Source organism: Ovis aries, chromosome 21 (genome assembly GCF_016772045.2).
Source record: "Ovis aries strain OAR_USU_Benz2616 breed Rambouillet chromosome 21, ARS-UI_Ramb_v3.0, whole genome shotgun sequence".
NCBI lineage: Eukaryota > Metazoa > Chordata > Mammalia > Artiodactyla > Bovidae > Ovis > Ovis aries.
Window position 1 is genome coordinate 39,339,736 of NC_056074.1, and position 26,701 is coordinate 39,366,436.

At 58.4% G+C, this 26,701-nt stretch overlaps 1 protein-coding gene and 1 long non-coding RNA gene across 17 annotated transcripts in view; one reads left to right on the forward strand and one right to left on the reverse strand.

The window, feature by feature from the left end:
* NRXN2 (neurexin 2) overlaps window positions 1-26,701 on the reverse strand; it is a 100,310-nt gene that overhangs the window by 33,650 nt on the left and 39,959 nt on the right. For 7 of the 16 annotated variants that reach the window (XM_042238082.1, XM_027959312.2, XM_042238079.1 and 4 more), the window contains 10 exons: window positions 26,303-26,464; window positions 25,191-25,629; window positions 20,211-20,597; window positions 19,848-20,051; window positions 14,028-14,054; window positions 12,210-12,329; window positions 11,495-11,876; window positions 10,681-10,871; window positions 8,626-8,799; window positions 8,162-8,281 (listed from right to left, as the gene is read on the reverse strand). In XM_042238082.1, the coding sequence (XP_042094016.1) occupies window positions 8,162-8,281; window positions 8,626-8,799; window positions 10,681-10,871; window positions 11,495-11,876; window positions 12,210-12,329; window positions 14,028-14,054; window positions 19,848-20,051; window positions 20,211-20,597; window positions 25,191-25,629; window positions 26,303-26,464 (2,206 nt within the window). Of the gene's footprint in view, window positions 1-2,745; window positions 3,669-8,161; window positions 8,282-8,625; window positions 8,800-10,680; window positions 10,872-11,494; window positions 11,877-12,209; window positions 12,330-14,027; window positions 14,055-19,847; window positions 20,052-20,210; window positions 20,598-25,190; window positions 25,630-26,302; window positions 26,465-26,701 lie in introns of those variants that run through there. The other 9 variants (XM_042238084.1, XM_042238083.1, XM_042238085.1 and 6 more) reach the window with 2 other exon arrangements.
* LOC105604109 (uncharacterized) lies at window positions 749-7,278 on the forward strand. The gene is made up of 3 exons (XR_001023536.4): window positions 749-1,302; window positions 4,652-4,781; window positions 5,771-7,278. It is a non-coding gene; the product is annotated as an uncharacterized LOC105604109 (long non-coding RNA).

The following is a 26,701-nucleotide window of genomic DNA, read 5'->3' on the forward strand; positions in this document are numbered from 1 at the left end:
GAGGTGGGGTTCGGCCATGGCCGCTGGCCTCTTCCTCCTCTTCTCTCTATCCTTGGGCCCTCCTCCTTCCTCTCACTTGCCTGACCCTTCATGGGCTCCTCCACTCAGTCTTCCCATCCCCTCCCCTCACTGCCCTGCAGTGCCCTCCAGCTCCTCTGCTTCCAGGGGGCCCTGGGCAGCCTGTGGCCCTCTTGGGGCTGTTTCTCTCCTCCACACAAGGGGGTGGCTGCCTCTGAGGCATCCCAATGCCAGCATTCCATAGAATCCCACCCCCGACATCCCCCAAGTTCTTTCCTCCATTGTCTCTCCCTTCCCTCCCCAGCTCTTTGCACCCTGACACCAGCTCCTTAACTGAACCTTCTTCTGGCACTTCAGTTCCAATCTGCTCAGCTCCCCTGGGCCAGCCCCTCTCCATCCCCTGCCTCTTTGACCTCCTCTCCTCTTCACCCCACAGAGATCTTCCCTGATGGCCTTTCTTCTCTCACCCTTTGCTGCCTCTCCTCATTGCTCAGAAAGACCATGTTCTATCTGGGTCTCTCTGGGGACTGAGCCTCAGTGGACCTGGAGGGGACAATAAAGAGGATGGAGAAAAGAAAGGAGGGCCAGATTGCTCATGGTGAGAACAGGGGAGTTAAAATCAGGAGCAGGGGTGGGGGGGGGTGGGCAGTGAGTGCAGAAGGAGAAGAGCCTGGAGAGCATGGCGTGGAGATGACCCCAGCTGGGACAGAGGTTAGCCAGGAACACTCGGCTGGGCAAGAAGAAGAAAGGAATGAGAAAGGATGTTGGACGAGGCTGCTCCTGGGAACTGGATGAAGAGAAAGCAGAGGCGTGAAAAAGATAAAGATAACCTAAGAAAAAAAGAGAAGGGGGAGAGAAAAGAGGTGGAAAGCTTGAAAGTGGTACGGGGGAACAAAGATTGGGAAGCAAGAAAGGACAGGTGAAGAACAGTGATGAGGAGGCAGCGATGCATGCAGAAATGGGGACCATGAGGGCACAGACGGGAAGTGAAGATACGGGCATGAAAGATGAGGAAGGGACAAAAAGGGAATCAAAAAAATGAGAGGGGACGGATGGGCAGAAATGGAAGTGACGGACATACAGAAATTAGAGACAACAAGGAACAGAGTGGGAACTGGCAAAGGCACAGGGACGGAAGCATGGAGCTGTCAGAGTGCCAGGACGGAAGGCAACAGAGGCAGAGAGGGGAAGCGACGGGAAGACAGAGGAGGTGATGGGAGCACAGGAACGAGGAGCACAGAACGTCGAGTGTTGGAGGGCTGAGATGGGGACCAAAGAGGGAAGGTGATGAAGTGTATGGATGGGAAGCAATGGCGGTACGGAGGTGGGAGGTGGGAGCTGTACCACATGGGAGGTGAGAGAGGTATAGAAATGGAGGTGATGGTGGCACCCTGTGGGAACTGATGGCAAGGTACAGAGATGGGAGGTAATGTGGAGAACAGAGAAGGAAGTGGACTAAAATGGGAAGTGATGGGATCTCTGGGACAGCAGGTAACAGGAGCTTTCAGATGAAATGTGAAGGAGAGACTGAGATGGGAAATGATGGGACCTGACATGGAGATGAAATAAAATGTGAAGAGGGAGAGACCCAGGAGGCCTGGGATTGGAAGTCATGGGGACGCAGTAATGGGAAGTGAGGGGGGCACAGAGAATACGGAAGACAGAGATAGAAGGCAGCAGTTGCAGAGATGGGAAGAGGGGCTTGCAGTGAATCTTAGGGGTCTAAGGCAAGAAGTGATGAAGGGACTGGGCTGGGAGGTAAAAAAAAAAAAGGCAGAAACTAGAAGAGCTAGAGGTCAGAAACGAAAGGTGATGGGGTCTGAGAGGGAAGGAGAAATCAGTGCTGACACAGAAGGTTATGGCAGGGGGAAGACACTGAGCTAAGAGGTGACAGTGTAAAGTGGGAGAGGACTGACTGGAGAGGTGGTGGGAAGACTGGGGTGGGGGACAGAAATTCAAACAGTGGGGTTGGGAGATGCTGAGGGTCAGAGGTGGAGCTACGGCAGAGATGAAGAGATGTGGAGAGGAAAAACCAGAGATGAAGGGATGAGGCTGGGAAAGGATGGGACAGTGGAGCAAGCTGATTGCTTGGGAGGCGGTGGAAGGACAGGAATGGGGGAAAGACAGGACGGGGGCTGCAGGCGCAGAGGTGAAATCGCCAGATACAAGGGGGTGAAAGAGGCAGTGATGGGACACTTCTGAGGAGAGGTGATAGATGGGACAGAGGCGAGAGGTTGGTGGGGGACCCATGAGGAGATAATGGGCACGGAGACGCTGGGCCAGGAAGGTGACAGTGGCCGAGGAGGAGGGAAGCCAGATGGAGGAATGATAAGGGGCAGGGATGGAGGAGGTGAAGAGGAAGAAACGGGGAAGGGAGAGCAGGGCAGAGCGGATGAACGGCCAGATAGAGAGGGTGCAAGGGGTCTACACAGAAGGGTGATAAGGCCCCGGAGACAGGGATTGCGAGGTGAAGGTGAGGCAAGCAACGAAAGTGAAGAGAGATGAGGGTGATAAACGGACGGGGTGAGGGGATGCTGCTGGGGAGGAGAGGGTGGGGCTGAGGTGTTGGTGGAGCCCGAGATGGGAGGTGAGGGGGCGCGGGCCCGCAGAGCGGAGGGGCCGGGCCTCGGCGCGCACCGGCTGGGGTGCGGCCCGCGGGGGCCAGGGCCGCGCGCAAGGGAGGCCCCGGGGGCCGGCCGGCCGGCTGGTATGGGCAGCGCCACTTACCGTGCCCGCCGCGCGTGAGGAAGGGCATGCGGTTGATGGCGATGGGCACGGTGCCGTGCTTGCTGTGGAAGTGGTGGACGTGGTGGGTGGTGCTGAGGCTGGAGGAGACCCGGGCCCCCTCGGCCGCCCCCAACAGCAGCAGCAGCAGCAGCAGCAGCAGCGGCAGCAGAGGTGGCGGCGGCGGCAGCGGCAGGGGCCCGGCCAGGGAGGGGGGGCGGCGCGGGCACCCCCCCAGCCCGCTCCCCCCGGGGGGCATTTCGGCCCGGGGGCGGCCCCCTCACAGCCCCATGGCCGGGGCGGGGACGCGGGACCGAGTAGCCCCGCGAAGCCCCCCTCCGGCTCCGAGCCCCGGGAGGGGGGTAGGGGGGTGAAGAGAAGGAAAATCAGAGCCCAAGCCTCGGTCCCGAGCCAATGAAATCAAGTGGATCCCGCCGGGGAATCCGGGGTCCGCGGAGCGGCAACGCCAAGGTCCAGGACGCCTGGGTCCATCGCGAGGAGCTAAGGGTCCCCCCGCATCCCGGCGGGGTCGGAGCGGCGCAGAGGGCCGTCAGAAACCCGGGGGAGCGCCCGGGGGAGGGGGCATGGTGCCGGGTGGAGAGATAGGGGAGGCGCGGGGGCCAAGCAGGGAGGGGAGAGCGGGGAAATCCTGCGGAAAAACCGAGCCGGGGAGGGGGTACTGGAGGAGAGAAGCAGGAGACCGATGGAGACTAGGGCCCGCCGCGCCGCGGCTGCCGCTGCCGCCCGACAGAGGCCGGGGGGAAAGGAGGGAGCGGCCGGGGTGGGGGGGCGGGAGAAGGGGGAAGGAAAGCAAATCCGGGTGAGGGGGAATGAGGGGAGAGGAGGGGAGAGGAGAGGAGAGGAGAGGAGGGGAGCGGGGCTGAGCGGAGGGAAGGCGCGAGCCTGCGAGATTCCGGCGGAGAGATGGAGGCAGCGGAGTGTTGCTGCAGAGGCTGAGAGGGCTGGAAGCGAGAGGGAGGGAGAGAGGAGGGGTGGAGAGGGGATGGGAGGGGGAGCGCGGGCGGAGGAGGGGGCAGGGCGGAGGGACCCGAGCGGCTCCCGATCTGCGGGCGGCGCTGGGCAGCTCCGCCGCGCGGCACCTGGCTAGCCGGCTCGGCGCTCGCCTCTCCTCTGCGCGCGCCCCACCCCTCCCCCACGCCCGGGTGCGCGCACCCCTCCCGCCCCCTCCGGAGAAGGGGCCCTGCTGAATAATTGAACAGAACTGAGGCTAGCCGGAGAGGCCGCTCTCTTCCACCTCCTCCCACCACCCCCCACCCCCGGCCCGGACGAACCCCAATAGTGCTCGCTGGCCCAGAGCGCAGAGATGTGGCTACCACCACCTCTGCACGCACCCCTCGAAACACACGTGCACGCCAGGATGTGGACGGGCTCGGGGATGGAGACACCCACGTGCCCATACAGGCACCAGTGCGCGTGCACGCACACAGGCTCAGACACAGACATTGCATACATGTGCTCACAGACACCCGGCACACGAACTCACACTCAGCCGAGTGTGTACACACGCTCACACACATACGTGTTTGGTCACAGGCAATGAACGAACAGCCAGCGTACACACGGACACCCCCCTCCAGGTCACCCTCCAAGAACAGGGTCACCCATATGCAAACAATGTACCCAGAGCCTCAAAGGCGCTCAAGAGTTAAGACACCACACACACAGTCCCTCCACCTCCTCGGAAGGGTGCTTCCCTCCCCATGCAACCCTCCTGGACACCTCCTATCCTTCCAGTCCACTTCCTCTGCCCCTTCCCCCATATGCCAACCTCCCCTTCTTGGATGGGGAGGGGGCGGTTCCGGAATACCTATCCACCAAGTGTTCCACTTGGGACAAAACCCTTTCTAGGCCACTTATGCCCTGCTGAGGAAGCCATTTCTCCTTCTAGGGGGCCCCTCCACTGAGACCTGCCCCTCAGACTTTGGGGCACTTCTGGGAAGTAAGAGCAAGGAGGCTTTCATCCCTCCGTCTGGATGCCACCTCTGCACTGACATCAACCTGAGTTCTGCTTGGACAAGGTCTTGCTGGGGGCGGCGGTGGGGGCGTGGGGAGGCAGAGCATAGATAAGGAGGAAGAGAGGGAGGGAGGGAGGGATGGACCTGGAAAGAGGTAGACAAGGAGAGGTGGCGAAGAAAGGGCAAAAGGAAGGGGCTGCGAAAGGGGAGGAGGGGCAGGGCAGGGGTGGCTCCTGCTTATTATCCAGCATTCGTTTTGGAACAAAACCTGTCACCAGGAGCCCCAAAAGAGCTGCGCTCAGCTCCTGGATGCAGTCAGGACCCGAGACAGCTCCTCTGCCCCAGCTGCCACCTTTCCCAACTTATTAGATGCCAATGCCCCATTTGGTCCCCAGCCTTTCAGAGAGAAGAAAAGGGTCCTTAGAGGCACCCAGAAAGAAGTGTCCAGGTGGTGTGTGGCCCCATGAGGGAGGAGAGTTTGCAAGCTGGGGAGCACGGCTTCCTGTCCTCTCTTCCTGTGCCCGCTCTTGGCCCTGGCTCTGGGATAGAGACCGACAGAGCTCTGAGCAGGCAGAAAATGTATGGTCCCGGAGGGAGGGAGGGAGGAGCCGGCGGCGAGAGGAGAGGAAGGGAAACCGCCCAGAGGCCAATCAATACTAGTGAGTGGGAAGTGGAGAGAGCCGGAGGGGGTGACACTGGTGAGCGAGGTGGGGAGAGGGTAAAAAAGAAGGGAGAGACAGGTGTGCAGGAGATCAATAGAGGCTGCGGAGACCAGCAGAGCGGCTAGGGAGATGAGAAACAGACAGGAGCAGAGATGGGGAAGAACCCACTGCCTGGGAGAGCCTGGGGACAGGCTCTGGGAGGTGGAGCTGGAGCTGCCCAGGGAAGCGCTGTCCAGACCTCAGCCCTGGGGCTTCAGGCCCTGCCAGGAAGCAGGCCTCCGTCCAGCTTCCTTCCTCTCTCATTTCATATTCTCTTTTTTATTTTCTCTCTGCTTTCCTCTCTCTCACCCTGACAATGACTTCTCTCCCTCTGATCTCCTGCCTTCCCAGGGCAGACTCCTGAGCCTCACAATGGTGCCTTCACCCCCAGGGGGAATCCCCATGTCCCAGACGGAGAAACTGAGGCCACACATAGGGAAAGGCTGTCCTGAAGGTCGGACTCCTCCTCATCCCAGTCTCTTCATCACCAGACAGCTCCACACCCCAGGCTCAACCCTCTGAGGATGCCTGGGCCATCCCCATCCCCTCCATCTCTTCAGGCACAAGGGCCCTTGATGCCCAGGGTGCCTCCAGGGCCATCACACTTGGGGTGAAGCAGACGTGCATCTGGGCCAGGTTCCTACTTGACCTTGTGTATCAGTGGAGCCCCAAGAAGACCCGTCATAGAGACAGCATGAGCATCAAACAGCCACGCCTGGAGAATCAGGAGGAGGCACACCTTCAAGAGAAAGGGGGCTGAGATCTCAAAGGCACCCCCAGGGCCAGTGTCCAGAGGCTCCCAGATTGCACCCACCTTGTCTTTACCTCCAAGGCTCTGCTCGGGCTCTGTCACCAGACACACAGACCAGTCTCGGGGACAGTCACACTTCCCAAGAGGCCCCTGTTCCCCAGCCCCAATTCTCCCCGCATCCCACCTGCCTGGAACCCAGGGAAGTTGTTCCAGTCTCTCTTCCCACCCCTGCTGAAAGATGGCTTGACTCCCTAAACCCACATCCATCTCTCCGCTCCCCCCAAAAGGCTCCATCATGTGGGAGTCCAGTAGTGAAGATGGGCAGCACTCTTCTCCATCCTGACCCCCTGTGGCCATGGCAAGAAATGCCCACCATCTGTGGGCCACCACCACCACCCCAGGACTAAACCTTAAGAACACCTAGGTTCCAGCCGCACCCTGCCCCCAACGCCCTGTGATTAAGGACAAGGATGTTCCTGTTACTGGAGCCTCAGTGTCCTCAGCAACTAAATCAGACGGCTGGTCTCCATCCTACTATCTTCTCTGAGGACAAATTAAAAGGACTTTGTAAGCCCTGAAACACGAAACAGTCAGTAGGGATAGTTACTATTAAACAGCAAAGTTACCACCATCCCCAGATCGCCTGTGCAAAGCAGGAATGAGCTGGAGAGGAAGAGGCCCAGCCCCAGCCCCGTCCTTATTCCCCGATAGCCAGGACTGGAGCGGCCCTGAGCTGGCCGGCGTCTGCGGGCTTTGGCAGGTACAGCGAGTGGCAGGCTGGACAGGAAGAATCGTGTAGGATCGGACAGGATGTGGAGGTACCCAGGGATGGGCCCGCCTCAGAACACCAGGAAAGCACTCATGGAGATGGAGAGGGCATTCTTACAAAGAAGGAAAAATCAAGAGCACAATCCCAGAAACCAGTTGGTTATGCACCCCTTAAGAAACTCAGGACTCTGCCCGATGACTAAGGCTCCACAGTGTGGCATGGAGGCAAAGGCACTGACCCCTGTTCTCAGCCCAGATCTGCTATTCACTCTGGAAATCCACTGATTCCTCCGGGCCTCAGTGTCCATGTTTGCAAAGTGAAGAAGCCATTTATAGTGTGTGTGCGTGTGTGTCTTTTTTCAGGCAGCTGGCACGTCGTGTCCCTGGTCTTTCAGCCCAGCCACCCCCAAGGAAGACCATTCAAGTGACACCTAAAGAGGCCACATGCTGCCCAGCACGCCCCTCAAGCAGGAAGTTGTCTCTCCCTCATGCCTGCCCCACGGCCCTCCCTCATCCAAGTGCTAACCAGCTGCCGGCCACCAACCACGAGGGACTGGAAACCGCTGCTGAAGCCCACCCTCTAGGAAGGGGCCTCAAACACTATGCAAGTTGGCAGCAGATGCCCAGCCAGGGAGGAGAAGAACCAGGCGAGGACACGAGGGAGTGTCCTTGTGGGTCCAAGGGACACCCTGCAGGGAAACTGGTCAGTACACGGTGGCTGGCCTCCAGGGGAGCCAGCCGTCTGGAGGCCTGGCCTCCTGGGAGTCTCCTGAGCCTGTCTCCTGGGGGTGTAGGCCTATTCTGGGCAGGAAGTAATAGGTTTACACTGCACATTTCAAGGACACCAGGGGCAAGGGGGTACAGGTCAGCAACTGCCCCACCGGCCCTGTGCGACAGAGCTACGACACATGAGACCATGGCCAGCATCAGGACAGTGACAGAGGCTGACACGTCTTTGGCGAGGGGTGAGGGGAGCAGTGTCCCACCAGCTCAGAAGGAAGAGGAGAGGCTGTCTAGCAACCATCACCCCCGACACGCAGGCGTCAGGAGTCCTGCAAAGGCCCAAGAGGGGATTCCAGGAGGAGACAGCAGCCAGTAGCTCCCCTCTGTCTCGCTCATGACAAGAAGGGACAGGAAGGAAGCAAGCAGCATGGCTCTGAGAGACCCTCCCTCCTCCCGGGGCCTCCCCCCAGCACCCGCAGCCCTCCCAGTCCTGCACTCACGGTCATTGCAGATGGGGCCTCCGTAGGAGGTCATGGTGCAGTCGCAGGTGAAGCCGTCCCACTGCTGCAAGCAGACGCCCTGGTTGGCACAAGACTCTTCGGTGCAGGTGGTGCTGGGGCCTGGAAGAGGCAGGAAGAGGGAACACCCCCCGCTCAGCCAAGCCCCCTCCCGCCCCAGGAGTTACGGAAGCTTCGGGACCGGGCCAGAAGCCCTCCCTCAGTTCTGCTGGGCAGGTAGGGCCAAGAACTCATGGGGGTGGGAGTAGGGGAGCTCAGTGACAGCTGGTCTTGGCCTGGAACTGTGATAAGGGTTCAGGGCGGGAGGCAGCAGGGAGGGCAAGTGACCTCTGACTCTCCCCATACTCTGTCCCAGAGCAGCGGCAGCAGGCTCCATCGAGACCACCCGGCCCCCCAGTCTGCCTGCACCCCGCAGGGTCACATCTAACTCCTGCACCCACACTCACCGTCACAGCCCCTCTCCACCTGCCCGATGCGGTGCAGGGCGTCAGCGATGAGGTCAGGGAGGCGCCCGTTGAGGTCCACCGAGGCCAGGCAGCCCTGAAAGCCATCCCGAGAGGCCACTAGCTTGGGCAGGTTGTTGAACATGTTCTTGCTCAGACCACCAATGTACAGCTCCCCTGTAAAGGGAGTGGGGTCAGAGCTCGGATCCGGTCCCCAGATACCCAGGTCCCTCCCAGGACATCGGCCTCCAGTGTCAGGTCCCGCAGCCCCACACGGTCTCATCCGGACTCCAGCTTCCTCTCTGAGGGGCAGATGCCCACCCCCACCCTTCCTTCTTCCTTCTCCACTTCGCCATCTGTCTGCTCCCCTCCCAGGGACACCCAGATGCCCGGGGAGGGAAGAGGGAAGCAGCTGGAGGAACCTGCTCCATGCTCTCTCCCACACATCTGATGCCAGTTCCGGCCCGTAATCAGGGCCTTTCATAGCTGTGCAGCCCGGTCCCTTCCACCCTCGCTCCCTCCCTTCCGAAGTCTCCCATCCCCAGAACTCCTCCAGGCCTCTGCCAGCCTCTCCCAACTCTGGGTTCTCTGCTGGGGGTTCTAAGCCCGGCACCTTCCAACAGCTAGGGTTTAGACTGGGGATTCTGGGTGACACTGGCAAGAAGTCCTCCTCAGGGACACTGGTCCTCCACATCACTGCCTGGCCGAAGGGACCTCAACTCCCTGGAAGTCCTGGCTGGCCCGTGGCAGAGCTCTAGCAAGACATGACGGGTCAACCCTGCTGCCCCTGCTGGGAACTCTGTGCAAACCAAGACCAGGCCAGACCACCCCTGGGTTTGCTGCCACTGCGAATTACTTGAGACACATCGCCCCCTTCTGGCAGCAGGGAGAACTGGCAGCACTATGCCATCCGTTCTAGGGGCTTCCTCCATGGCTCAGAGGTAAAGAATCTGCCTGCCACACAGGAGACCCACAAGATGCAGGTTCGATCCCTGGATGGGGAAGATCCCCTGGAGGAGGAAATGGCAACCCATTCGAGTATTCTTGTCTGGAAAACCCCATGGCCAGAGGAGCCTGGAGGGCTACAGTCCAAAGGGTCGCCAAGAGTTGTACCCAACTGAATGTCTGAGCACCGGCGCAGGATCTGACCAAGCTTCTGGTTCCAACTCCATGGCCCGCCCACTCTGTGACCTCAGGCAATCACATAGCTTCTTGGAGCTTCCATTGCTGCCTCCTCAAGAGGAGGGTGGATTCCAGAGTCTCTAGGAACCCTCCCCACGCTCGGACAGTCTGAGTCACAGTGACACCAGGGATCCCTAAGGGAAACTGGGGGCTGCTCTGGGCATGTGAGGGTGGCTCGCATTGCCCCAGTGGGCTCTGGAGAAGCCACAGGCCTCATCCTCATTCCTGTTGTTCCACCTCCCTGGATCTCTAAACTCCCCCTCCTCTTCTCTCCTCTCTGACGCACCACTGTTCTAGAGGTAGGCAGTGATGGCCCCACTAACTACTAAAGAAGCCCTGGGGAATGGAGGGCCCTCATATGATGCTGAGCCCACCAGGGAGGCCTAGGTCCAAACCAGTGCCCAGACTAGTCCCGCCAGTGCCCAAGGAACACGACCAGGGCAGCACGAAGGGGCCTGGAGACTGTTCCTCCTTCCTCCCCTCATCACAGCCCCCCTCCCAGCCCAGCAGGGACACTGCTCTCCCTCCGGCCCCCAACACGGCAGACTTCTCAGCCCTGGAGGGCCAAGAGGTCTTCAGAAGGCCTGACTGCCTTCTCCTAGCTCTAGGGTGAGGCCACCAAACTCCCCATGAGATACACCCTGCAGGCAGGCTTTCAGTGTTGAGAGGGCAGCCTCACAGGGGAGCTAAGCAGAACTTTGACAGGAAGTGTCAGGCTAGACACACTGGAAAATGGGGAAGAGCGAGGGAAACTGTGGGCAGGGCCGGGACAGAGTCACGCAAGGGGAAGAGCATCCCAGGCCGGAGGCGGTCTTGCTGGGGCCAAGGGGGCGTCTGGGCTAGGGCCAGGCCTCCTCCAGAGGCCCCAGGCCCCACCTTTGAGATCGAGGTTTCGGGCGCCATTGGAGTGCTGCGTGACAGTGCGGGAGTCAATCTTGAGCGTGTGCACGTTGCCCGGGTCCCTGGACACCACCACGTTGTGCCACTGGTTGTCATTGACTGGTTTGTCTGAGTTCCCCTTCATCAAGGACGGGCCATTCCCCAGGTCAAACACGTAGTGGATGTACCTGCCCCACAGTAGGGAGGAGACACTGGGTCAAGGTGGGGGCTGGGAAGGCGGGTAAGGAGGAGCTACAGCTGTGGGGTGGGGGTGGGGCTGGAAGCTGCAGGAGGGAGGGGTGGAGAGGGAGACCTCATAGTGGAAGAACCCAGACCAACAGAGGACTCAGGTGTGAGGGCCCATCGTGGGGGGTGTGGGGAGAGAGGCTGCTGAGGACCTGGCTCCTGGGACAGGCTCCGAAGAGAAGCTCGTGGAGGGACAGCTTTGTGGGGGCAGTAGGGTCCTCTAGGCAGGGACAAAGCTGCTCTAGGGTGGGGGCCTCTTAGGCCAGGAGGTCACAGGGACCCAGCCCTGCCTTCTGTCTGTAGTAGGGCCAGATGGCCAGGGCCAGGACAGTGAATGGAACAGATATGACTGAGAAACCCCTGGCAAGGAAGTAATTGGGGGGTGACCAGGGTGGAAGAGAGGGTGCTGCTTCTCCATCTTGGCTGGTGGCGGGGGGACCTGAATCTTGACCTGTGGTCTGTGGGGACTGGACATCTCAGCCAGTGGCTGAGGGAGCTGCCTCTTGGTCATGGCGGGGACAGGGGAACCACGTCCTTGACAGCGGTGCAGAGCCCAGCACCTCACCCCTTGACCAGCTCGATGACGATGAAGTCATTGCCATTGCCTGAGTTGAACAGGAGGAGCCCGTCAGGGGCCGTGGTCTTGAACTGGAAGAAGAGGTGCATGGAGGCGTAAGCTTGGAGCGTAGCGAGCGCCAGGTAGCTGCTGCGACTCTTGAAGGTGACAGGATCGGCCACAATGGCACGCAGGCCAAAGCGAGCATTGAGCTCACAGTAGGTGATGTCCCCATCCTTGCACTGGTCCATGTATGGCTGGCCGTTGAACACCAGCCCGCTCAGGTGCCCGATGAAGTTGGAGGGCACCACGGAGATGAAGCGCCGCTCCGTCATGATGCCCGTCTCAATGTTGTGGAACTCCAGCCGCGTGTGGGCCCCTGCCATCTGTCCTGCTCAGCACAAAAGACAGAGATGGGGTCATGGCTTTGGGGCCCAGACTGTAAGATCACTTCTGAGGCTGGGTCTTGGGTCCCCAGAAGCCTCCCCTCCACTCAAGGGCCACATGGGAAGGACATCAGCAAAGCCCCCACAGGCGCTGGCAGCACACCCAGCTCCTGGGTCTGGGGGAGCTGTGGGACTCTGGGCCAACAGGCTGGCAGGGCAATGCTGCCTCTGGGGAGTCGAAATGGCCCCTGGGGTCCCGGAGCCCATGACATGCCACCCCTAAGGGAGAAATGGCACCCAGGCAGGGGTCACCAAGAATAGGGCTGCAGACTACTTACCCTCCACGGTCACGTTGTCCACTGACAGCTGCAGGCTCTTGCCCCGTCGCACCACCCTCACTGTGTGCCACTCATTGTCATTGAGCTTGTGCCCCGCAAAGAGCGTCTCAGGGCCTTTACCTGTGGCACCGAGGGGGGAGTCAGCCTGGCACCTCCTCCTGCCCTCATGTGGCTGCTTCAAGTACCACTCTGGGCACACAGCCTCACCCCTGTACACACCCACGCATGCAGGTACACCACACACACACACACACACACACACACAGAGCCTTTGCACACACCCAGTCATAAATACAGACACACTCAGTATCACCACACTTGGTACAACTTCCCATTGGAAAAGAACAGAGTGAGTGAATAGTGGGTGCCTTCGGAGTTGTGCCCTAAGGCCCTGCACCTGGACACTCACACCGACAACCAGCATACTCAGCCCGCCTCGCCTCACGACCTTCCGTGTCAGTGTGTGTAGCCAGCAGCTGAATCCCCAGCCTATAGACATAGGCCTCAAACTTTCATGAGTCTCACCACGCACCCAAATGTGCATGCGCACCCACAGCCTCACGGCTGTCCATGAACACTCCATACACACACACACACACACACACACACACACACACACACACCTCCCCCATCTAGAGCAGCAGTCCTCAACATTTGGGCACCAGGGACCAGCTTCGTGGAAGACAATTTCTCCCCGGACCAGGACGGGTGGAGGATGAGTTGGGGATGATTCAAGTGCACTATATTAATTGCGCACTTCATTTCTAATCTAAGGCCACCATGGATCTGACAGGAGGCACCGGCCCATGGCACAGAGGTTGGGGATCCCTGATCTGGAGGGACCCAGTGTGACTTTTCTGCACATGCCTGGTTAATGCCACACAGGGACATACACATCACATACACAGCACGGCCAGCGTGGCCAGAGCGCGCAATGTCTTTTTTAGGAATCACGGCCATGTATTCAAGACCTGGATGAACCGCTTCCAAGACTAAAAACGTTTAGCTTTAGAACGGTGCTGCAGGCCATTTGCGGCACCCCTCAAGATTCCTCCTGGGCCCCCCACCCCAGTGCTCTCACCAGCGGGGCAGGGCTCACCACGCATGCGCACACCTGTCCAAATACACACAGAGCCGAACTAAGTACACTCTTTCTGCCTGTGGCTGCCGCGTCCCTGGGCTCTCTTACGTGACCTCAGGGCACACCAGGCAGAAACACACTCAGAGATGAGGGTTGAATCCAGGCACACTGGGAGCTCAGAAATGTCCACACCCGCTCTCACCCGTGCTGAGAGCCTCACTGTCACCTCCGAGAGCGCCCCCGTTTGGCAGAATCTCACCCCCGACCCCCGCACCCCAAACAAGGGCTGTGGAGGGCTGAACTTCCGAGCTCACCGCCCACTCACCTCCAGCCCTCGGCTTCTCTCCCGCGTGCCTCGACCTCCCCCTTGTGGCCGCCTCGAGATACAGCGGGATAGCCCAGCCCTCTTCGGCTCCTTCCTGCCCTCCTGCGGTAGATGCCATCCCAAGCCTTTGCCCTACCCTCCAGAGCGTTTGAGGAGACGAAGTTTCTGGCCCTTCCTATCCTAGTCTCAGTGAGCATACGGACCCCAGACCTCCACCGACTCCCCCTGCTTCAGCTTCGTTTGGCTCGTTCTGCCCTCCACAAGCACACCCCACACACGCACCCACTGCCCAAGTCCCGCACAAGCAGGCTATGACACCGTCTCCTCCCCTCCCCCTGCACCCCTCCCCAACCCCAATGTCCAGAATCCCAGGCCCCCAGGGGCTCTGCAGAAGAAGAGGGAAGCCACTTACTGGGTGCGCAGCCGACGCGCAGGCAGTCTGGGGGGGCCATGGGGCGGGCAGGGAGGGGAGACAAAAAGGCAGAACAAGTTTTTTTTTTTTTTTTTACATCCTTCACAGGGAGGGGTGTCTGCAGGCAGGGGTTTCCCCCAGGGCCACTTTCCGGGGACCACGCGTGCTCAGGTGCCTTCTCCCCTTCCTCAGTCGGCCCCCTCCCCCTCCTTCCCCCAAACGGGAGGCAGGGCAACCGGGTGATGGGAAGAAGGCTGACATCTCCCTTCTTGGAGAAGCCCGGGCCTCTCACGTCTGAGGGAGATGGGCACCTTGGGAATCCCAGTCGCACAGGGGATCACTGGGGGGCTGAGGGCTTGACCAACCCCACATCTCCCCATCTCTGAGAGGGAGACAGGCGAGGAGGGCCAGAGCCCCTGCTCCCCTGCTCTGGGACAACTCCCCGCTCAGAGCCCAGGCTGTCACACATCATCTCCGTGTCCCCTGGGCTCTGAGCTAAATGGAGGGGTCTGCCCCAGGGCCCCCTTCCCGCAGCCATACACTTCCCAAAGCCCCAGGGGGCTAGCACCACCCCTACAGGAACCTTCTTGCTACCCTTCCTAACCTGGAGGGTACCAGGCTGTCCCTGGGAACCAGGGTGCTCTTCACCCTGAACAGGAACTAGCATTATTCCCTTTTTCTAGGCAAGGGCCAGAGGTTCACACATGAGGACACTGAGGCCCCTTATGACTTCTGAGGTCTTCGGGGACAAGCAGGCACCCTCGGCAAAGCCTCCTGCCCCTCCCCAGCCCCAGCACTGTTGGCCTCCAAGTCCAGCCTGAAAGCCCCAGGTACTCAGAAAGCACACTTGTCTACACCGACCTGCAGCCCGGAGCCCTGGGGCCTCTGGCCATGCCCCTGGTGGGAGCATTACCCACAAGACGTGAGTCCACCAGCCTCACGAGGATACAGAGCACTAGAGTCCTGTGACGGGTCTTTGGATGCCTGTCCTGCTCCATCAGACCCAGACAGTAGAGGGCAGAAGCAGGCAGAAATGCTGCATCCTATCCCACCAAGTGACTGTGGGCAATTCTCTTCTCTCCCAGCCCCACCTTCCCTCCCTGTGAGCTGAGGGGCTTGAACAAACCACCCTGACCTAGAAACAAGAACGAAGTGTCCAATGGGCCAGCCCTACCTCTCAGGGAGGGGCACTTTCCAGGCCTCTCTTAGCAGCAGTGTATCCTGCCATCCTCTGTCTCCCCTGGAATGGGCTCTGCCCACAACCCCAAGGCCCAGGAGGCAAAGTGGGGTGGGGTCATCTGGCATCCCCCTAAGCCCCTGAAGGTTCCTGCAGTGGAGGTAGCTTCCCCCGTGGCTTGGGGGCATGGGCTCCGCGGGCAGTACGGCTGAGCCCCACACGCGTCGTCAACCGCAGCAGAAGAGTGGGCGGAGCAGCCGGGACCTGAAGCCACAGCCGGGCACCAAGGGAGGGACAGAAGGAGGTCGAGGGGCAGATCTGGGGCAAGTCACAGGGAGAGAAGGAGGTGGAGAGGGTACAGAGAGAAAAGAGGAAGAAAGGGGGAGCTGGACAGAGGCGGGAGGGGAGGATGTCCGGGTGAGGGCAGGGTGCCAGGCCTGGACTCAGGTCACGGGGGCTCTCTCAGGGCCAGCAGAGTCTTCACCAATGAAGGGTCCAAAAAAGAAAAAAGGGAGCTGGAAGGGCAGGCCGATCCCCTTTTGGAGAAAAGGCCTAGGGAGGAGCATAGTTCTGCCCCTCCCAAGCATGGGGGCTCCAGGAAGGGGGTTCCGTCTGTCCAGAGAAGAGGTGTTAGCTCCAGGCCCACCCTTGAAGTGACCCCACCCCCAGGAGCGCCTCTCCAGTGGGATTGGAGGGGAGCAAACTCCCCTTGAAGTTGAACACCCAGGAGGCAGCCGGCACTGTCCCAGAGGAAAGGCAGCAACTGCGGGTAAGCGGGAGAGACCGCCCTCTGGTGGCCGCACCTCCCAGAGCACAGCTCAGGGAGGTTTAACTGCGACCCTGATAACTAGAAACCTGCGCCTCATGTTCAGCAAGCGGACCGAAGTGATTGGTGTGCACAGACCCGCCAAGGCCCTGGTTGGGCCTACAGACCAGGATGATGGTATGAATGTGTGATAAGACAGGTGGGAAAAAGTCATCTGTATGGAAAGGAACTCTGGAAAAGAAGCCAGGCTCCGCTTTCTGCATCCCACCTGCTCCCCCATCCACACCCTGGGGATTGGAGGTGGGGGAGAGGGGGCCGGAGCTCCTTGCAAGGAGCCTCAGGAGCCCATTGGCTGCAATCTTGGAGGCGACACTGCAGAGTGGCGGAGTGCACTGGGCACAGCCGTCTGCCCAGCTGCTCAGCCTTAAAAGAGCTCAAGAGCCTCTTAAAAGAGCCCCATGGAAACAAACTACCACCCTGTGGGAACAAGGCACCGCCCCATGGTCTCAGAGATTAAAGGGCTTTGGAATGTAATGTGCATTAAGCCTGGCTTAAATCACGAGCGACAGCCAGACTTGCTGTGTACAGCTTGAGACAGCAGAACTAAGTTCACAAGTGGGGATTTCAGAAGAGGATGTTACTACCAGGGAAGAATGACCCAGTGATGAGAATGGCCATCTCAGAGGTGCGGTGCTCTTGACACAGAGTCATCTGAGGTGGAGAGCCTCCCGTTGGCAGGGAGATGCACGGCAGATGCACACACGGGGGTGGGCTGAAGGAGGTGACTTCTAAGGGCCCCACCAGCTTGGAGATTCTTCAGTTACAATTCACCCTTCATGTCAGCCTCACTGGCAACTGGGACGGCTGATAGGCACATAGTGGAGAAAGGCAACCCCAGGGGGGTGACAAGAGGCAGGCCATGCCCCAGGTAGAAGGAACCCAGGAACCCAGATCACACTGGAATGGGTGACGAATCAGGGACTCCGGGAACAGAGACCAACCACTCTGTTCAGGGCCCGTAGACAGCAGAGCTCCAGGAACTGGCTCAGGGTCGGCGGACACGGTGGAGGCCAAGGCAGGAGGCGTGATCCGCTGCTGGGGCTCTCTGCCTGGACAGGGGCAGCAGCCCCAGGCCCTCCTGGCCCTCTCCAGCCCAGCAAACACCCAGGCACCTGAGACTGGCTCCAAGCACCTTCTCCCACCACGTGGTCACCAGCTCCACTCTCTTCCGGACCGAGTCTGCGTAAATCCAGTGAGCACCTGACGAGCTGCCTGCGGGAGCCTGGCTTCCCTGCCAATGAGATGAGACTACGCGGCCACAGACCAAGCCTGCCAGGCCCTCAGGGTAGCAAGCAGGCTGGGGATCGGGATGGGGCTCCTGAGGTGGGGCCAGACGGAGGTCAAGGGATGTGGAGGCGAGTCCCAGGCCTGGCTCTAAGCTTCAGTCCCTATCCCAGTGTGACTTCTCTTCCCTTGGCTGAGTCAGTCTCTGTGTGTGTGCCTTGCATCATATAATGTTGTCATTTCCACGCTTCTACTTAAGCCTCAAAATAACACAGAAAGGAGGTAGAGTGAGGATTCGTATCCCCATTTTACAAAGAAACAGAGGCTTAGAAAGGGGGATATGACTTACCCAGCAGTCTAGGAGACCAGGACTAGAACCCAGATCTTCTGGTCCCCAGCCCAGTATTCTTCCTATCATAGCCGGAGGCTTGGTGGCAGGGTGGGGACCCCTTGTGTGTCTGTGTGGTTCACACAACAGCCACACACCTCCCTGTATGCACATCACTTGGTATTTGTGGACAGATGTGACTGTACCAAGCATTTGGTCACAGCGCATCATGAGCTGCTAGAGACAGCATCTCTGTGGATGGGTGGGAGGACTGTCCTGCAAGCCACCTTGTTCCTTAACTTCTAAGAACGTATGTGGCACAGATCGAAAAGCATGTCCATGAGGAGGAGTGAGGGCCTGAGGGTGAAATGTCCCCAGGGCCCACCGGAGTGCCCTGGCCAAGGCCGCTGTCTCCTGTCTCATCTCAAGGGATCCATGGTTCTTCGCAGGGAAACTAAGACAGTCCAAGTGGAGGAAGAAGCATCTGCCTTCCCTGCAAATGGAAGCCTCAGATGTCCCCTGCAGTGTCCCCACCAAGTACAGAGCCGCGTGTTCACCACACAGGGGACACACATGTTCCAGGGCAAAGGGTACCTGACCCTGGATACACAGACCTGGGTACACAGACCCTGGGTACACAGACCTGAGCAGTCTGAGAAGCACAGGGCCACTCACGGTGTCCTGGGCTGGTGTCTTCCTCCTATGACCCTCTCAGGGGTGCCAAGGGACTCTGTACAGGCCCGTGGGACGCTGGCAAAGGTTGTCTCCCATCCTGCTTTCCCCTGCCACCCACCACCCACTCTGTAGGCTGTGATTGTGGTTAGAAACAGAGCTTCAGGGAACCCTAAAGTTCCGCACCTCCAAGGCCCCCTGCCTCACTCTTTGTCCTAGGAGCACAAAGGCCAGGTGGCCCAAAGGGGAAAGGACACAGTGTAAATTTGTTAGCAAGGGAATGGGTTCCCAAAAGGCCACAGTCTGTCCCCCAAACGCCCTGGAGACCAATGTTAGGATGAGACTCCAGGTGAATATTTTAAGCTCAGAGCTCTGTGTTCTCCTCAGCTGAGGATTGTAATCTGCTCAGAGGAGCCTAACTTCTCCTCCAGATTCAGGACACAACAAGCCACCCCAGAGGCCTGAATCTTCCCACGTGATAGGCTCTTGGGTGTTCCACCTCCATATGCCCAAAGGCTAGTCTGAAAAGGACAAATGTGACCCAGCCTGGGCAGCTTAGGACCTCTAGCTGCCAAGCTTGCCCTGACTGACAGCTCCATGACCCTGGGACCTCGCCTTGGGGTCACCCCAGGTTCAGAACACTCTGGCACTAAGACGTGGCCCATAAGTGACAGCCGAACGAGTGGCCTTGCTGTTCCCCTTTTGACTCTGCTGAAGCCACAGAGAGTCCGACAGGCCTCGTGGTACTGCCCACATGGATGCTCCAGGGACTGCCAGGTGAAGTGGAGCCATGCCTGCTCTGGGTGGGGCAGAGGCATCAAGCCATCAGGTGACAAGGGTCTTGATACTCCTCCACCTCCCAGCTCTGTCAGAAACCAAGAGGAAGCACTGAACCTCAGCAAATGGCCTGGGTTTGAGTCCGGGCTCCTTGCTGACCGTCACTAGCTTTGTGATGCTGGTAGGTCAGTATATGGCATTCCCAGTCTATAAAATCCGGGCAGCTATGGGGACTCACGTGAAAGCGGACACGGGGAAGATGACATGTCCCGATGGGTACCCTTGTCCACCCACATGCACACACGCTTGCACACGCACACACACAGACACACAGACATGGCTCTTTAAATTCAGAGCAGACGAGAGCGGCTGTGTGGGGGGCTGGGTCCTTCTGTCTCTGGATCTGCTGAGGCAGGGAGCCGGGCTGAACACCAGTAGGCGTCTGCAAGCGCTTCGCGAATGAATGAACCAAGGTATGAGCAAGCGGATGAGCTGACAGAGAGGCATGAACTACCTCCTTACGTGTGTGCACCGAACAGACGACTCCAAGCCCCAGGAGTGCCCTGGGAGGGTGACTATCACACGCCAGACACAGTCGGGTCCCCTCCCCACGGTGTTGCCGAGCGCGAGGCATCTACCTACACTATGCGTCCTCTCTGGGAGGAAGTTCTTGCGGGGGGCCGGGGCTCAGAACCGGGCTGGCACCTCCCACCGCCCATCTCTCGCTGGCGCAACCACCAAGCTTCTCCAGACAGAGGGGGTGTGGGTAAGAGGCAGGGTCGGGGAAGGGGCCCGGGGCACGGACAGAGCAGTTACCGAGGTTGACAGTGAGCTTCATCTGCCCCCCATCCAACTCCAGGCGCAGAGTGTCCGCGGACTCCCTGGAGGTGGTGGCCATCATGAGCCCGTAAGCCCGCTGGGACATGAAGCGCAGGGACACGTCCTCCGCCTCTGTGTGCATGGCGTTCGGCAGCATGATCTTCATGTACATAGAACCGTCGTAGCTCAGGACCGTAGCCTCTGCCCCAGGAGTTGGGGGAGGGGGAAGGGGGGGGGACAGGCAGGGGCCAGAGGAGGGAGAGAAGACCAAGCCAATCAATACAGGGCTGGCAGGCCCAGGGATGGTCCTCGATGGGGCACAGGGATGGACAGGGGCACAGGCGTCCAGACCAGCCTCACCTCTCTCACAGACCCGCCCCAGGAAGCCGGTCCCGATGCAGTCACAGACGAAGCGGTTCCAGCCCTCTCGGCAGGCGCCCCCATTGCGGCAGGGAGCGGAGGCACACTGCTTCAGCGTCTCCCGAGAGCAGAAGGGGGCCACGCCCACAGCCCCTTGCGCCTCGGCCAGGCCCCGGAGGTCTCGGCTCCGCCCGTCTATGAAGAGGTCCCGCACGCAGCCCACGTAGCCAGCCCGCAGCGCTGCGGTCCACACCTCCGGTGGCAGGGGTAGGTCCACCCGCCCGCCTTCAGGGAGACCGCCCAGGTACAGCTCGCTCTCCAGGTCCAGGATCTCGCTCTCTCCGGTGGCCAAGAACGGCGTACTGCGGCTGTTCACCGAGATGGAGCCTGCGGATCGGATGGAGGGAAAGTGTGGGCCTCAGTGGAGAAGGCAGGACCAAGAGACGTCCCAGGAGAAAAAAGGATGCTCTGCCCTCACACCCCGATAGCCCTGGGCTGCAAACATTGCTTAACAAAGCCCCCAAGTTCAGAAACCCGTGTGAGCCACCGAAGCCCAGCTGCAGTGTGCGATGGGCCTCAGTCTAGACGCCTTCTTCCCACCTGAGCAAGTCCTCAGAGGATGTACCAGAAGTGGACATGCCCCCAGAGGGCTGGATCATTGACATGTCCTCCCCCCAGCCAGCCCCTCAGACCAGGAGTCAGAGGCAGAGACCCCCAAGGAGGCTGAAAGACTTGAATCCAGTGTTTCCCCCACTAACATTTATTGGGCTTTTATGACTGTATGCCAGGCACTTGGGCTTCCCAGGTGGTGCTAGTGGTAAAGAACCCGCCTACCAATGCAGGAGTCACAGGTTTGATACCAGGATCAGGAAGATCTCCTAGAGGAAGGCATGGCAACCCACTCCAGTATTCTTGCCTGGAGAATCCCCATGGATAGAGGACTCTGGGCTACAGGTCGCAAAGAGTCAGACACAACTGAAGCGACTCTGCATGCATAGCATACCAGGCACTTGGACACGTGCGTGCTAAGTCGCTTCAGTCGTGTCCCACTCCTGAGACCCTACGGTAGCATTTCACATATATCATTTAAATCTCACGGTAATCCTGAGGAATTGATCCTTTACAATCCCACTTGGAAATGGCAGATGAGGATTAGAGAGACTAGGAAAGCTGCCTAAAGTGCCACCACAGTTAAGGACCAGAGCCGAAGTACCACCCAAGTGGCAGGATTCCAGAGCCTGCGTCCCCTACCCCTGGACCAGGAGCCCCTGTGTGGTTGGTGGAGCAGACGGGCAGGCCGATCAGCTCCTGGAGCCTCTGAGACAGGAGGGCAGCCGGGAAAGGGAAGCCAGGCATGGAGCTCCTGGGCTGTAAGAGTTCTTTGGAAGAAGGAGCTGGTTATCTTAGAAAAAAAGATTTGGGATCAGGTAGGAGAAGGCAATGGCACCCCACTCCAGTACTCTTGCCTGGAAAATCCCATGGATGGAAGAGCCTGGTAGGCTGCAGTCCATGGGGTCGCTAAGAGTCAGATACGACTGAGCAACTTCACTTTCACTTTTCACTTTCCTGCACTGGAGAAGGAAATGGCAACCCACTCCAATGTTCTTGCCTGGAGAATCCCAGGGACGGGGGAGCCTGATGGGCTGCTATCTATGGGGTCACACAGAGTCGGACACAACTGAAGCGACTTAGCAGCAGCAGCAGCAGCAGGAGCTTCAAAGCCTTTCCTAAGATCTTAAGAAGCCAAAACGTATAGATTAGAAGCTTTATTCTGTTTGTAATTTTTATTCTAACGTTCTCCTTCCTTTCTCTTTTCTCCAGTTTTGAAGAATTCTTTAAAAATTAAAGTAAAAAGGCCACCTATCTCAATAGGGTTAAAGAGAGGTAAGGATGGTTTGACCATGCGAGCCCAAATAGGCAGAGATTGGGGGTGGGGGCACCAAGCATGGGTCTGCAGGAACAGGAGCAGGGCCTCCTCGACACACTGGCTCCTCACTCGGAGCTCATTCTCCTCGGCGCAAACCCTCCCCTGCACCAGAGGCCCGCCCCTTGTGTCCCATTTTAACACTGGGGTCCCTGGCTTGTCCTCCCTGACAAGGCATCAGATCCCCACTCCCCCTCCCAGCCCCCCAAACATGGCCCCCAATCACCTACACTTCTGTCTGCAGCAAGATCCCCAAATGCTTGCTCCACCCACCCACTACGGGGTCTCCTGGACAAGGACACCACTGGAGTGGACTCCACGAATGAACAGAAGGTGAAAGAAGGCAGGCCATGGTGGGGAAAGAGTATATGGTGGCGAGTCAGCAGGAGGAAGCCACAGTGTGCCACATCTCCTTTATCCATTCCGCCACTGATGGACGTCTAGGTTGCTTCCACATCCTGGTTATTGTATTAATAAACAGTGCTGCAGTGAAGATTAGGGAACGTGTATCTTTTGGAAAATATGGTTTCCTCCAGGTATATGCCCAGTAGTGGACACCAAGGGAGGGGAGGGGGAGGGATGAATTGGGCGACCAGGGTTGACATATACACACTACTCTGTATAAAATAGCCAACTAATGAGAGCATGCTGCATAGCACAGGGAAGCTCTACTCCGTGCTCTGTGGTGACCTAAATGAGAAGGAAACCCAAACAAGAGGGGAGGTAGGCATGCATACGGCTGATTGACATTGCTGTGCAGAAGAAACAAACACAATGCTCTGCAGCAACTATACTTCAACAAAAATGTTTAAAGAGGAACCTAAAGTGAATACACATCTTGCTTCAAGGTCATTCTAAAACATGGAAAGGGAACAACAATCCAAGTGTTCAATGGCAGATGGATGGACAACAAAAGGTGGTCTACTCACACAACGGCATATTATTCAGCCATGAAAAATGAAGCCTGACACGCGCAGCTAACACATACTACAATGTGGATGAAACTAGAGGACACTATGCTAAATGACATACGCCAGACATAAAAGGACAAATATTGTGTGATCCAGGCGTGGGAGGTCCCTAGAGTAGGCAATCCATAGGAAGTAGGGTGGTGGTTTACAGGGCCTGGGAGTTAGTATTTATGGGGACAGATTTTCAGTTTGGAAAGATGAAAACGTTCTCTATAGTGATGGTGGTGCTGGCTGCACAACAGTGCATGCCTTTAACACCACTGAACTGTGCACTTATGTATGATTAAAATGGTAAATTTTATGTTGTATATAAATTAACACAAGAAAATTTTAAAACATGGGAAAGGTCAAAGAGAGTTTTGTTGGAGTGACAGCCCCAAGTCTGTGCTGGGCCATGAGAAATGGCCAAAGTGACTCACGGGCCAGCCAGGCCTGGTGTATGGGGTCTGGCGATCGAGTGAGCCTAAGGAAACCACTGCCTGAAGACAGAGCAAAGCGGAGGACCCTGGGGGTTCTCTACAAGGCCTGAGCAGATTTCCAACCTAGACAGTCACAGACCCCCTGCGTAGAAACCCTGGGAGGCAATTTGTGTTCTATGAAGACTCCCTGGTACCATCATGACACGACACCAGGGGATGAACCCATTTACCGCAAAGCCTGGGGAAGGCGCCATTTCTCTGAGAAGCAGCAGCAGGCCCATGAGAGGCTGACACCTCCAGGAGCCGTGACAGCCCCCTTCCTCCCTGCGTGTGTGGGGACAGTCATTCTACCCCGAGATGAAGAGCCAGCAGAGTGACAGCCGGGGGAGCGTGAAGATTTAGCTGACGTTGATAAGGGCTTAAATTGGATAACATGTCAGTTCTCATTTGTATCTGTTCTTTCTCTCCTGTCCAACAAGATGGAGAAGAGTAAAGAAGAGAATTAGAAAACAAGAAGAGGATGGGAAAGGAAGGCTGAAAGGAAGAGTGGAGGAGGGGTGGCTAGAAGCAGCAGAAGATTCAAGAACAGCACCTGCCTGGCCCCAGCACCCTCCACCCTGCTGCATTATTGTGTAAGACCCCTCACCACGCAGAGTGTGGTGTTTACTGGGCCTCCTCACCGGAACATGTGCTCCAAGACAGCCAAGGCTCTCGCTCACCGCTGCCTCGTTACAGCACCCTGGACAGCACCTGGCGTCCATAGCCACTCACTATTTGAGTGAGTTAATAAAGAAAGGTGAAAGGATCTCGCTAGAAGGGAGGCAAGGTTGGGAAGGTTTTTGTTGTTGTTGTTTAAGGAAAATGGGATAACCACTGTGTTAGGCACTGAGTGAATGCTTTTATAGATTTTTCCTTGATTTCCCCTCTTGATGAACCCAGGTAAATGATCCCTTTTATCAAAAAGGAAACTGAAGCTGCAAGGCATTGAGTGCTGGCCTGACGTCACACATGCAGGAAGTGGGAGTGTGAGGTGTGCATCCACCCACACCTGATCTGACTGGTCTGACTGACTCCTGGCCTGATGTGTCCCTGTGACCCTTCTAATCCCAGCGCCATCCAGGGGACACATCACCATCATTGGCCACACAGCTCTCACTACCTGTGTCTTGTGTATAAACCCAGTGCTTTGGGAGCATTTGATGGACAGAACCTCAGCCGTCAGAGACTGCTGGAATGGGATGACCCTGCTCCTGTCACGGGGGAGGGCCCTCCCGGCCCCAAAGTTTCCCAGGAAGAGGCTCTTCCTCATTCTTTCCACCAAGGCACCATGGCAACAAGGACAAGGGAAGGGGCTGGGAGGGCAAGGGGAAGGGGAGGGGAGGAGAACAGCAGATTGGACTGTCAGCGTGGGTGGAGAGGGGTGAAGTGTAGGGAAAGTCTCTCAGTCATGTCCGACTCTTTGAAACCCCATGGACTATATAATCCATGGAAATCTCCAGGCCATAATACTGGAGTGGGTAGCCTATTCCTTCTCCAGCAGATCTTCCTGACCCAGGAATCGAACCGGAGTCTCCTGCATTGCAGGCAGATTCTTTACCAACTGAGCTATCAGGGAAGCCCAGAGACGGGCGGCCAGGAGAAAGGGGAAGATCCAGAGGCCTCTGACCTTTGCGCCCGTCTCTCTGGAAGTCCACATGGCACCACTCGCCATCGTTGACCTTGCGGCTGGACGCCCGCAGCTTGATGCCCCCTGAGCCCATGTCCAGCAGAAGATAGAGGTAGCCATCCAACAGCTCCATGGCAAAGTAGTCAGCCCGCTGGGCAGTGCTGGGGCTGCCGGGCCCCACCCCGGCCCGCCGGCCCTGGCTGAAGAGCAGTAGCCCGTTGGGCTCCGTGGTGCGGAAGTCAAGGGAGATGGAGCCGGTGCGCTTGGCGCTCCAGCGGGGCAGTGCCACAAAGGCCTCGGGGCTCTCAAAGGTCACGGGGTCCAGGGCAGCCACATCCTCACAGCGGAATGACAGGTCCCCCTGCAGCTTCATCTTGGGGTCTCCTTCCTTCGCCAGGCGGGACAGTTCCAGCTTGAAATCATTGTTCTTATAGACCACCTGCAGAGGGCCGTAGGAGGGGGTGGGTGGGTCCCAGGATGAAGAACAGGAAGCAGTTTAGGACCTGGCCTACCTGACAGCTCGGGGCCCTGCCACCCAGGCCTGCGGCCCCTGCTCAGCACCCCAGACTGCTGTTCGAGAACTGCACACTCAGAGGCTGTGGGCAGCACTTCCCTCGCGGCACTTATCTCTCTGTCCTGTCTCCCTGCCCAGCACGAGCACGGCAGCCGTTGGCGCTGCTGAACTGCAGCTCATAATAACTGGAACCACCAGGAACACTTGGTTGACACTGACATTCTCATCTACCCCTCACAGCTGCCTCGAGCAGTAGGCACCAAATACCCGTTTTACAGATGAGAAAAGTAAGAGTCAGACAGGTCAAGGGACCCAGCCAAGGTCACAGAGCTGGTGAGCGGGCCTGAAACACTGGTCTTTAGTTTTCATGCCCACCACCCTCTATTCTATACACAGCTGCCTTGAGGGTCCTCTGAGAAGAATGGGGCCTCCAGCCCTCAAGGAAGCAAGAGAGAAGCCTCTTGCCAGGGCCAGTGGGCCTCAGGTTTTGAAGAGAGGCGGTCTCCTGCCACAGAGTGGAAGGTACAGAGACCCCGGGCAGCTGGCTGGCCAGGCCAGGGTTTCCAGGGTGCCCCCCGCCTCTCCTGGCCCTACTCACGTCCTTGAGGCAGCCCATGAAGTTGTTGCTGACAGGCGAGCCCGGCAGGTCGGCCGTGTTGGGGCTGCCCCCGATGTAGAAGAAGTCGTCAGAGCCCAGCATAGTGTAATCCTCCTGCGTGTAGCCTGTGGTGGTCAGGATCCCGTCCACCGAGATGGTCACCTGCCCAGCCCAGGGAGGGAGGGGGAGAGACAAGGAGACAACTGGCATCAACTCCCTGGGAAGAGCCACGGGCAGGGCAAGGGAGGGGCCGGGGGGCAGTGGGGAGAGGGACTCTCCATTTTTATGTCTGCTTGTCTCGGAGGAGGAACAGTGGGGGTGGGGAGGGCGAGAAAGGAGGCAGCACAAGATCTGATGGTTTCAGGGTGGGCTGAGGCCAGCCCCACGGCCCTCGGCAGA